Below are 13,050 nucleotides of genomic sequence, written 5' to 3' on the forward strand. Positions count from 1 at the left end.
TAGGGGACCAAAAGTATTGGAACAAATTCGCTTATGCGTCTTAAAGTAGTCAAGCACTTAGTATTTGGTCCCATATTCCTAGCACTCAATGATTAAATCAAGCTTGTGACTCTACAAGCTTGTTGGATGCATTTGCTGTTTGTTTTGGTTGATTTCAGATTATGTTGTGTCCAATAGAAATGAATGGTAAATAATGTATTTTAGGAAGGTAGATAGAAAGTAATTTGAACAAAAACATTTAGTGAAGTGGCGATTCGTAACATTTGAATCGATTTTCTGACCGACGCATGCTACATTTGGATCAGTATGGGGTACTATTTATATCCTCATTTCTGAGTGCAATGTTTACAGTAGGCAAAAAGCTTCAACCATGGCTTTTATTACACCCCGTACAAGTTGGTGGCGGTAACGACAATTTGTATTGCTTTTTTATTGTGCTGTAACTAAAACTAAAATATCTTCTGACATTTTACCCAGCTAGCAACGATGTCATATTGAAGGACTGCCCAGAATCGGCCCATTCTGTCTGCCAGAAATAAGTCGATCCTGCAGGTGTATCGCCAGCGTCCCCTCAGAAGTGTCCTGATGGAAATTCATATTATCCTTCAACCCCCCTGATAGTTGTAAACTAACAACCTGAAACAATTAACAAGTAGACATTAAGTCATTGCTCAGAATTATATTTTATACCAAAAAACAAAAGAAGAAAAACAAGAAAAAAATTATATTATTACAATTTATACAACAAAATGCTTTGTAGGGAGTAGGGAACATAGCCCTGAGCCACACAGCCACCACAGCAGTGTTCCTTTATACACACAAATAAAATAAAAATAAAACATAAACTACAGCCTCAAATCACAGCAATTCATACAACAAATCACAGGGTAGGGAGCAGAGCACCATCTACAACAGAATACATATTCACTCAGATTGAAGTCACATGTTATGCCCGGGATATGAGGGTTGTAAGTAAGCATTTCACTATAAGGTCTACAACACCTGTTGTATTCGGTGCACAATAAACTTTGATTTGAATTTATTTGATTGGTCACAGCTCTGAGATGGACCAGACTAAAGGAGAGAGGAAATGTGAATAGTTTGGACTTTAGCAAGAAGCAAATGCCGAACTACACACACTGCTGGTTATAACACTGTAATAACTCACTCAGAGACGAGTTGCAGGTCTGAGCAATGAAACTGGAGAGGAATGGTATTCTGACTGAAATCACTCTCATACTGAAGGTAGACTGTAACAGTAATTACGTGTTGATGAGGAGCTCACAGAACTTGTAGTGGCCCTTGTCTGCAGCAATGGTGCACACGGTGTCTTGGGAGGTTTGGACAGGTGACGTAAGCGCTCTTGTCCAGTAGCACAAGCCCCATCTTAGTATAGCCATCTGACACAGCCTCCATGAGAGGAGTTTGACCAATCAGAGAGAAGGTATGGGTCAGTGACATACTGCACCAAACAGTCTAACACCAAACATCATTCCTAATGTCTTTGACTCTAGCCCAGATAACATACCATGTCAGGTTCAGCCGATGATGGCTGCTCTCACCTTGACGCAGTGCTCCACGTTGGCAGGCCAGGGTCTGTGCTGTGTTACGTTTAGTCTTGATCTGAGTGTTGATGTCTGAGCCCATGTCCAGCAGCAGCTTGACCGCAGGGACGTGACCATTCATGGCAGCCATCAGAGGAGAGATACCCAGTGTCTTCTAGTCCTGAAAGGAAGCAAATACACAGTGAGATTGGAACAGACAAGGAGAGTAGGAAACATTAGGGATGTAACGATTCATGATAGGTATTGGTCCCCGGTTCAAATGTTTAAGATTTGAGTGCATCGGTCCCCAGGACCCCAAACTGATCCAAATGTACCAAATGTTATGAATCACCGGTTCAAATTACTTTCTTTCTACCTTCCTAAAATACATTATTTATCATTAATTTCTATTGGGCACAACATAAACTGAAAAACAAGCAAAACAAACAGCAAATGCATCTAACAAGTTTGCAGAGTCAGACCAAAAAGCAAATGAATGAAACAAAGCTATTTTATCGAAATCAAATACTCCGACGAGCACATAAACGCAGCATAACCACATGGGAAGGTGGTAATTACTCGTTGCAATTTGGATGCATTCACACATGCTTTGAACTCGTTGAAACGCCGATTGGCTAATGGCCAACCAGATGGTCAACCATAAACTACAAGAACAGTTATCAATCATGCTTGTCAAGAAAATACATTGTGAAAAAATATATATGAATAGATTGCTTTTATAAATAATGTTTAGTTGTTACACTTAACTGCCGAAAAATCTGTTATGGAGATTTCCTGATACTGCTTTCATTTCCTGATACAGTGCTAGAGGCGTCACTACAAACACTCTGGTTCGAATCCAGGCTGTATCACAACTGGCTGTGATTGGGAGTCCCATAGTGCGGCGCACAATTGGCTCAGCGTTGTCCCGGTTTAGAAATAAATAAGAATTTGTTCTTAACTGACTTGCCTAGTTACATAAAAAAACGAAGAGGGCATAATGGGAGAAAAGTCGGAGCTCATGCAGCGTTCCATTCAACTGGAAACTCGGGAATCTCCGACATTTGACCTCAGTGTGTTCAATACAACTTGCAATTCGGAAAAAATGTGTTTGGAATTGGAAAATTTGTTTTGAACGGTCATCCAACTCGAAATTCCAAGTCGGAAAATTGGATCGTCCTCGAGCTCCGAATTCTCCGACCTCAATATCCCTTACGTCACGATTTGACCTCTTTTCCCCCCCGAATCTGAGTGGTCTTGAAAGCGCGATTTGTGAGGATGTTTTTTCCCCCACTTGGTTAAGAACGGAGTACCTTACAAAACTACAACAAATATACCATAAATGTTGATGTACACATATCTGGAGACATGATTTTGTATTAGGAAATAAGTAAAACCATGGTTCTAGTTTTATTGAAGCGGATGTGGAGGCGGAAGTGGAGGATTGGTACATGGTAGTGATATGGTCATTGCTAGCAAAAGAAAGGTGGATAGTATCTCAATATATACAATATTGGAAAGTCCAAAGTGTTGAGCAACATAGGCGTCTAATGAACAATTTTAGACGAAATGTTTATCCTGAAAAAAGGTATATTGTTCTAGAACTGTGCGAGCAAACTAAAGAAAGACCATGCGAAGTTTTTCGCCAGCAACTAGCAAGCAGTCACAGCACCGTGTGGCTAGGCTAAATTAGCTAGGAAGTATCGTCGTTTTTAATGACAACAGCAGCTAGAAGTACTCGAGTGACACGAAGCAGGATAACCGTATGCATGAGAATGGTTTCAATTAGCTTGTCTGGTTTACTGTGGAGCAAATAACGTCTGTTGCTGCATCGGGAAGGTCGACCCTTCAACTCCACGGATCCCCCTGTCTGTTGGAGCGACGAGCTAGCTAAGTTAACGTTCTCCTTCAAATGAATGGACGTCGGAGTGGACACGGTTTGATCAACAATGTGCGCTAATTGCTAGCTAACTGCCCTCGTTTCAATGTTGATGGTCATCAGCTTCTCGTCCGGATGAAAGAGGATCGCACTCATTTAGGCTGGAAAACGACTCAAGAATGGCATAATTAGATTGGATAATCACTGAGGCGCAACTTTAAATGGATGATATTGCGAAATCTGGATAAAATAATACAATATCCTGGCACATGAAGATGTCATAACCGATGGATATTCAAAAGTGAAATCGCAAATAATGTGGATAATGTTTATTCGATGAATATGGAGCTTAGAATAGTTATAAATGCATTTTTTTCCGGCCGTTTTTATTTTGATGGGGGATCATATGTCCAGGGGAGCGATGGCGCTTTTGACTGATCTTGTCCTGCGCTCCAGGTAGTTCTCAGTTCTGCAGTTTACGTTGCTGCACAGGAGTGGTGGGGGTGGACGCCGCCCGGCTTGGCCCAGTAATTTCCTTAAAATGGAATAGGAATGGACATTTTATTTTTGATATTTTTACAGTTTTGTCTTTGAGACGTCAACTCAACAATATTGTCATGTCGCCCAGCTGTTGGCATATCAAGAAATTGTCTTCATTGAAATGATTTTTTCTTGATACTAAAACAATCATGAACATGAAGGAGAAGTTGCCGAAGCAACAATATGTGTGCTAATTGAAAGATGGCCTAATCATGGACTGATGTCACTCACAGATGTCAACATAATACATTTTTAACACAAGTACGATTGGCTTTTTAAAGAAAATTTAACAGTTGTGATTTCATCATGTCCGATTTTGCTGAATTCGTACCCCCTCCCGAGTGCCCAGTTTTTGAGCCGAGTTGGGAAGATTTTTCGGATCCACTAGGATTTATAAACAAGATTCGACCTATTGCAGAGAGAACTGGCATCTGCAAAATTCGACCGCCCGAGGTAACCTCACTGTTTCTGCTTTTGGAATATAACACATTGCTTCCATTTTAAGATTTACGCCTGCGTTGGTTTGTGCCCATGTCATCTACTTATGGTATTTTCGGCCTAGCCCGACGCACATTTTTAGTTGGGTAAGGCCATTTTACTCGTTGAATGTTTCACTTGTGGAGGTCAAATGTGAGTCAAATTTCATGTTTGTTAATCTTTTTATTTAAACAATGATTTTGGATGTTTATATTTTGCCAAACAGTTAGAGTAAAGTCGCCTTTAAAACAGCGGCCTCTATTCCAGACTCCCGTCTATGACTCTTTGTTTTCTTTTTTTGGTGTTTCCTGGACTGATCGCAACTTACTTTCGGAATATCAAGTAACGTTACACGAATTAGATGACGTCTAGATACATTTTTGAACTATTAAGAATTTGAAATGAACTTCTAGGTGCTTTTCATTTGATGCCCTACATTTTCAAGTCTTTATTACATCATGACTACAATATCAACAATATCCATGTATTTAGCTGTAAAGAGTAATATATATTTTTTGGGGGGGATAGGCTAACAGTAGCAGGACGTGGAATTAGAACCTTAATGCTCTACTTTTCGTCTTTTTCATATTTGGCCGTGTGCAAATCAAATGTATGTCTAATATTGCCCTTTTTGTATTTTTTTCTCTCTTACTCTTATTTCCCACATGGAACCTTTTGCGTGATTAGGCTAACCCTCTTATATTTGGTCTATTTTGCACCAACTGAAACTTGACAGTTGCTTCTGGGAGGTTTTCTTTGATGCACTGTGCTCCAATATTATTTGTCTTATGGGTATAAGGCTTTGACGCATTTAGACTACAGGGACTTAAATTATTTGTGTCATATCCAGTAATGTCGGATCGATTTGAAACGTTTTTATAGGTTTTATGTGTTTTTTTTTTAATACATCTAATTTCCTGTGCCGGACTCTTTCCTAATCTGTATCCACACATCCCTATATTTTTGTGTGAATGGGATTTGAAGTGTTATGTAATGTTTATGTTTACAAGTGTTTTCTTTTTTATTGTTGCTTTTACTTCCTCATTACTTCATTGTATGAAAATCTGAACCAAAGTTGTTAATTTGGTTTCAATTGTAATCTTCTGTCTGTTAGGACTGGGCACCCCCTTTCGCCTGCGACGTACGCAACTTCCGCTTCACTCCCAGAGTCCAGAGACTCAATGAATTAGAGGTAAGTATACTGTTCCTAGTTACAACACTGTGAAGGCTATGTTGGAAATATAGTTAGGTGGCCTGTTTGTAGTCATTATAAGGTATAGGCCTAAAGAGAGGTATTGCCTAAGTAAGTAGTCAATTCAGCTGAGTTTGTCAGTCATTAACTGATGTATGTTATTTAACCATATGTTATTATGTCTTTTAATAAAGATGTAGTGGTCTATGAATACTCATGTTTTTTTTGTGTGAAGAGGTAGCCTATACGTTGTTGTGTCTGGACAGTGCAGACCTTATGTGCATTGACTGCAGCTGTCGTCACATTTTGGGGGCAGCACTCTTGAATACAATGACTGAGTTAACAGCGCTGACTGAATAGGTGGTAGGCCAAGGCCTGCTTTAGGAAGGGTTTTTATGGTCAGAAAAGTTGTAGCTTAGCCTACATTAAGAGTTTTTAAAGGATATTACTCACTGGAATGTGTAGGCTTTGTCTTTACTTTGATTTCTCCTAGGATTCAGCACCCAAAGAGACCTCTTTATACTCCTGTTTATGGTGGAGTGTGCCAGATTTTTCATTTTAATTGACTTTCATGTGTTTGTGTACCCTTCCCTTCCCTCACCTCTCCCATTGCTTTCAGGCCCTCACTCGAGTCAAGCTCAACTTCCTGGATCAGATTGCCAAGTTCTGGGAGCTGCAGGGGTCCAGGCTGCGCTTCCCTCATGTGGAGAGGAAGATCCTTGATCTGTACCAGCTCAGCAAGGTAAGACCGGAGTCAGACCATTACACTGAACAGTATATTGTTTTTTATAAACATGCAGGGTGGTGTTTGTAAGTATACTGTAATTTATTTATACCTGAGGAGTAAGTCTTTTGTTTTGGATTTTGTTTTAGGACAACAACGAGGTGCTAAGTGCTGGTGTACATTTGAATGTCTCCTTAGTTTTCTGAAAATATGCTTTTTGTGTATGAGTCAACCACAACCATCTTACTAAAAAAACATTGTATTTCAGATTGTCTCCTCTGAGGGAGGCTTTGGAACAGTGTGTAAGGAGAAGAGATGGTCCAAGGTGGCCAGCAGAATGGGTTTCCCCCCGGGGAAAGGTATGGGCTCTCTGCTGCGGTCCCACTTTGAGAGGATCCTCTACCCCTATGAGCTCTTCCAGTCTGGAGCAACGCTCACTGTAAGCACTTATTGGCCGACCCATGCACACAATAACATTTAGTCTAGGTGTCTGTGGAGTCTGAGAAATGTTTCTGTGTTGTCAATAGAGGTAGTGAATTGATTCAGCCTTCTTTCGGCAAGTGTTAGGTGTGGATTATCATAGGTTTGTGCTGTGTATTCACACGTTTACATACTCACAACTCATGTCAATACCCTGTCATGTGGTTCTTTCCTTTTGTGCTTTGTCATGCTACAGCCACATTTGGAACAGTGTTCTGAACAGAGGAGGCTGGTGGGAAGAGCTATAGGAGGACAGGCTCATTGTAATGGCTGGGATAGACTCAATCCAGCCATTACAATGAGCCCGTCCTCCTATAGTTCCTCCCACCAGCCTCTTCTGGTTCAACGAGGGGCAATGCGTTCTATGGAAAATAATGAACGATGTGGAAGGTGGTTTCCAAAACGCGCTAGTGGAATGGAACTAACCTTCTACGGAGTTGCATTTTTTTTCCAGAGAACACAGCCTCAAGTTGATTATCCCTTTTATACCTTGGCTATAATTTAACACCTTTGCAGCTAGAAATGTGTTCAACATCCACTGGAATAGCTAGCAAGTTTACTAGATAGCTACAGTAGGTGCCTTTGCTAACCAATCAGACTTGCTAGTTTAGCTAACCAAACCATCAGTCCTAGCTTGCCATTATGAAAATCAAATTCAATAATGTTTTTCATTAGAATTTTGCTTTCAAAAGAAGCTCAAACATAGAACGAACTATAGCCATTGAATGCTACCGTGCAGATATACCATGTGTTATAGAGAATTATACAACGGGTGAGCCTATTGCTGATTGGTTAAATGCGCATTCCAGCCAGTGTCTATTCCACAAGTTTCCACCAGCTAAATCTATGATGTTAAAATGCCTATTTACTCTGTTCCGTCTGACTACGCAATCCACTTTCTCATCAGCCAGCCAGGCAAATTATAAACTGTATCTCCACTATAAAAAGCATCTAGATATTCTCACATTTCTTTTAGAGTAACATTTAATTTTCAACAGCGAAGATTAGTATAAACTTTGTCTGTCTCAGACATTTGTGATATTGTTGCAATATTCAAATTGGATCTCCAGCTCTCCCATAGTAATGAACGTGTGGGAGTCAGGACAAGACAGAGGCAGGCAGCGTTTCTCATTCAGTTAAAATCATTAATCAGCTGGCATCATTTTTATGGACATATACAAAGAAATGTCAATTGACAAAAGGTCAAACAAAACAAAGTGCAGCTAGTTTGCAGTCTTTACAGCTTGTGTTTGAAGTGATTGTGTTACTGTGTTGGCTTGCTCAACAGTGTGCTGACGAGAGCACAGTTTATATGCCAGATGAAATCGCACTTCATTGTTTGACATGACTAAGTTAGCGCTTCTCGACGGGATAAAAACTTTGCCAGCCAGTAAGGCAATGCAACGTTTTGAACGAACAAAAAGACTGAACGACTGGGTCGTGTCTCTAGCAACTGAACCAATAGAATGCATGACCAGCTGGCTTGGGTAGCAACCCCAGATTTTATGTAGGGACTATATCTTGTAGAATGATTAAATAGTATGAATAAATTAATCAAAATAATGCTTTTAATGAAAATATGTTAGTCATTATTTGAATATGTAACCTGTTGTATAAAAGTGATAATGCCCTTGAAGCCGGTGTTTGGAGGATATATTGGCACGGTTAGGCCCAAGGGAAGACAAACAACACCCATTCCAATATATCCTCCAATACTGGCTTATCGGGCATTATCACTTAAATAATGCATGCTCTATAATGCCAATCAGAAATGTGTATTCAACAATGCCATGGTATAAATGTTACTAATCCCTGCTCTATTCAACCACTCCAAGAAGCTAGCAACCAACACCTTACATCTGCAACAGTAAAACATACCATACCACCACCTTGTTGCGAAGTGGGTTTGTAGGTGTTCTCCTGCCTCTGTGGTCTTTTACCTCTGCTCCCTAACTTCTCTGTCCCCCTCAGGGTATCCACCGTCTGTACGAGGAGGGAGATGATGGAGAGGAGCAGGACGAGGGCATGGGGGAAGAGGAGGATGAAGAGGACAGAGAGAGGGACAGCCTGAGTGACGGGACTCCGAACAAGGACTGCCCGCTCCCTGAGCGACGCTCTCGCCGTCTGAAGTCTGAGGTCGGTGATGAGGTGATCACCGGAGACTGTTTTTATATTTTATTTTATCACTTTCATTTTGATTTCACATGGTGATTTACTAAAAATATCTGCCTTTTTACTCTTCTGTTTTTTTGCCTAACTTGTTTGTGGACTGTTTGTGGTACTGGAAATGCAATTGCTGGATGGGGATACATTCTCATTAGCAAGAGGGCCTTTGCAGCCTGTGTGCTGGCTCTGGACTCATTAGCTACATTCTCAATAGCCAGAGAGCCTTAGCCTTGCGTGCGCTCTGTCTGCGCAAAGTGCCCATAACATCAAGAGATATTTCTCTCTCTTGGCAAATCTGCTCGTCACCCTGTGTCATGGGGTCATGTGGTTACTGTAAGGGCTTGTAAATTGTATTTGTCACAAGTGCAGAATACAACACCTTACAGTGAAATGCTTACTGACAAGCCCTTAACCAACAGTGCAGTTCTACAAAAAGTGTTTTAACTATTTACAAAAATAACTGAAGTAAAAAAAATAAAAAAAATAATTAAGGATCAACCATAAAATAACAGTAGCGAGGCTATATACAGGACGTACAGAGTTTTCTTAGCCAACAAGACGCATAACGAATAGCAAAATTACTAGCCTATGTCAAACTGATATCCCCGTAGTAGAAAAGTTTACCTATTCTATTGGTCAGTTTGTCGAGAAAGAAAGCCTATCCAAACTGACTTTGGGACAGTAGGTCTAGGCTACATAGAAAACTTTAAAAAGCAATTAGTCTGATGCAACAGGTTAGAAAATGTAGCTTAATATTGATATTACTATTTCTTCACATTACAAACTATTTTTTCACATAAGCGCAGCAATGTGTAGCAGTCTATGCGCAAATAATGCAATTGGTGAGAACACGGCTGTCAAAAGGGCACATGCGAGTGGTTTCAGGTGACAGAGATGAAAATATCCATTAGAAATGTAGAAAGAGTACAGATCTAATATGATTGTTCCTTTCGCTACTGGACAATGAAAGAAAGGTGATATAAAATAATTACCTTTGTGGATATGGTCTGATTTTTTTGCTCAACTACTTTTAAGCAAGTTAAGACGTGCCTCATGTATTAAAACGTTCAGGTTTCAAACAATTAAGTATATGTTTTCAAAATGCATACGGTCTCAAATTCATTGAAAAGTGGTGTGTGTGATGCGCTGATGAAACCTGTCTACCGTTGCCTATGCATTTGCTGTTTGAGATACTGTAGCAGCAGGTCTTGTGCTTTCTTGACAGATTTTCTGCTCAAAGGCTCTATATCTGTACGCGTGTGATGAATAAGATACGTAACGAATATACTGTACGCGTGCCAATTTAATTCCATAACAGTATGCAAATTCACCTGTAGACCGATAAGCACTATTTCGCAATGTGATTCTTTTCTTATTCCCCCAGAAAATTTGCCACCGGCAATTTTATTTTTCTGCGTTTAAAAAAACCTTTATCCGCCAGAAGCCAGCTACTACCAGTTAATGGAGACCCTGCTAGAGTTAGTCCAGAGTTAACTTACTGTATTACTGCTGCTGTTTGAATTATTTGTAACTTTTTTTATTTTCTGCTTATCTATTTTGTTTACATTATTTTCTTCTCAAAGCATTGTTGGTTAAGGGCTTGTAACTATGAATTTCACTAAGGTAACCCGTTGTAGTTGGCGCATGTGACAAGTAAAATACAGTTTTGTTTGTGTATTTTGGCATAAAGACATCCAAATGACATACATTATACAGCCTACAGAGGTATCGCCATGGATTCATTGATTATCCAAGCCCAATATCACATTACTATTGTTGGCTACCTTTTAAATGAACAGCAACCCAGCTTCTGCCCCTTCATGTCCTAGATTCCCCAGCTGCAGTCAGTGGAACTCTCGATGGGGTCAGTGGCTGATGTTTGTCGATCCTGTTGGAATGACAAACTGTTTCCTGGACATCTCTCCAGGACTCTGCATCTGAAATAGCACCCTATTCCCTATATATTACACTACATTTGACCGGGCCTGCATAATGCTCTGGTCAATAGTAGTGCTCAATATAGGGAAAAGAGTGACATTTTGGACTTGTCCCAGGAACGTTCCTTGATGTTGTATTATGTTTTTGTCTCCTCTCCTAGCGGGAAATCAAAGAGCCCAAGACCCTGCATATCTTTGGCAGTGTTCCCAAGATGGTTGGGTTAGAGATTGTACCAGCTGGTAAGGAACTTAGCTCGTATTTATTTGACTTCACTTACTCAGAGCAGATGCTGCAACGACAAGTAAGTGTTCAGGGATTTTTCTACTTTTGAAACTGTTGGGCAGCCCGCCTCAACATTTTTTCGGGACGCTTAAGTCCAAACTTTTTATTTATTATTTTTTGAATAATTTGTAAATGCGTTTTCGGAATGTTAAAATACTTTCAGTGTAAACTTAAACCAGATATAAAGTATGTAGGAAATATAATGGCACTATACAGTGCATTCGGAAACTATTCAGACTAGAGGTCGACCGATTTAATCGGAATGGCCGATTAATTAGGGCCGACATCAAGTTTTCATAACAATTGGAAATCTGTATTTTTGGATCCCGATTTAGCCTATTTAAAAAAAAATATATATTTTTGTTGTTTTTATCTTTTTAACAACATTATTTAACGAGGCAAATCAGTTAAGAACACATTCTTATTTTCAATGACGGCCTAGGAACGGTGGGTTAACTGCCTCGTTCAGGGGCAGAACGACAGATTTTTACCTTGTCAGCTCGGGGGATTCAATCTTGCAACCTTACCGTTAACTAGTCCAACGCTCTAACCACCTGATTACATTGCACTCCACGAGGAGCCTGCCTGTTACGCAAATGCAGTAAGAAGCCAAGGTAAGTTGTTAGCTAGCATTAAACTTATCTTATAAAATCAATCAATCACTAGTTATAACTACACATGGTTGATGATATTACTAGTTTATCTAGCGTGTCCTGCGTTGCATATAATCGATGCGGTGCGCATTCGCGAAAAAGGACTGTCGTTGCTCCAACGTGTACCTAACCATAAACATATGCCTTTCTTAAAATCAATACAGAGGTATATATTTTTAAACCTGCATATTTAGCTAAAAGAAAGGTTAGCAGGCAATATTAACCAGGTGAAATTGTGTCACTTCTCTTGCGTTCATTGCATGCAGAGTCAGGGTATATGCAACAGTTTGGGACGCCTGGCTCATTGCGAACTAGTTTGCCAGAATTTTACGTAATTATGACATAACTTGGAAGGTTGTGCAATGTAACAGCAGTATTTAGACTTATGGATGCCATCCGTTAGATAAAACATGGAACGGTTCCGTATTTCACTGAAAGAATAAACGTTTTGTTTTCGAAATGATAGTTTCCGGATTTGACCACATTAATGACCTAAGGCTTGTATTTCTGTGTGTTATTATTATCATTAAGTCTATTATTTGATAGAGTAGTCTGACTGAGCGATGGTAGGCACCAGCAGGCTCGTAAGCATTCATTCAAACAGCACTTTTGTGCGTTTTGCCAGCTGCTCTTCGCAATGCTTCAAGTATTGCACTGTTTATGACTTCAAGCCTATCAATTCCCGAGATTAGGCTGGTGTAACCGATGTGAAATGACAAGCTAGTTACCGGGGTGCGCGCTAATAGCGTTTCAAACGTCACTCGCTCTGAGACTTGGGAGTAGTTGTTCCCCTTGCTCTGTATGGGTAACGCTGCTTCGAGGGTGGCTGTTGTCGATGTGTTCCTGGTTCGAGCCCAGGTACCGGCGAGGAGAGGGATGGAAGCTATACTGTTACACTGGCAATAATAAAGTGCTTTTTAAGAACATCCAATAGTCAAAGGTATATGAAATACAAATGGTATAGAGGGAAATAGTCCTATAATTCCTATAATAACTACAACCTAAAACTTCTTACCTGGGAATATTGAAGTCTCATGTTAATACACATTGCACTTTTACTTTCTTCTCCAACACTTTGTTTTTGCATTATTTAAACCAAATTGAACATGTTTCATTATTTATTTGAGGCTAAATTGATTATATTAAGTTAAAATAAGTATTCATTCAGTATTGTT

General features: G+C 39.9%; 1 protein-coding gene and 1 long non-coding RNA gene across 6 annotated transcripts in view; one reads left to right on the top strand and one right to left on the bottom strand.

The window, feature by feature from the left end:
• Positions 1–664: 664 nt before the first annotated feature.
• On the bottom strand, positions 665–2,989 carry LOC135514693 (uncharacterized). The gene is made up of 2 exons (XR_010451722.1): positions 2,313–2,989; positions 665–1,725 (listed from the first exon to the last, which is right to left on the bottom strand). It is a non-coding gene; the product is annotated as an uncharacterized LOC135514693 (long non-coding RNA).
• A 650-nt stretch (positions 2,990–3,639) lies between these two features.
• LOC135514691 (lysine-specific demethylase 5A-like) overlaps positions 3,640–13,050 on the top strand; it is a 40,770-nt gene continuing 31,359 nt past the window's right edge. For 2 of the 5 annotated variants that reach the window (XM_064938207.1, XM_064938209.1), the window contains exons 1-6: positions 3,640–4,416; positions 5,555–5,632; positions 6,252–6,374; positions 6,625–6,795; positions 8,808–8,984; positions 11,101–11,179. In XM_064938207.1, coding sequence (XP_064794279.1) covers positions 4,270–4,416; positions 5,555–5,632; positions 6,252–6,374; positions 6,625–6,795; positions 8,808–8,984; positions 11,101–11,179 — 775 coding nt within the window. In that variant the 5' untranslated portion in view covers positions 3,640–4,269. Of the gene's footprint in view, positions 4,417–4,529; positions 4,594–5,554; positions 5,633–6,251; positions 6,375–6,624; positions 6,796–8,807; positions 8,985–11,100; positions 11,180–13,050 lie in introns of those variants that run through there. The other 3 variants (XM_064938208.1, XM_064938212.1, XM_064938210.1) reach the window with 2 other exon arrangements.

The sequence above is a fragment of the Oncorhynchus masou genome, chromosome 26 (genome assembly GCF_036934945.1).
Source record: "Oncorhynchus masou masou isolate Uvic2021 chromosome 26, UVic_Omas_1.1, whole genome shotgun sequence".
NCBI classification, from domain to species: Eukaryota; Metazoa; Chordata; class Actinopteri; order Salmoniformes; family Salmonidae; genus Oncorhynchus; species Oncorhynchus masou.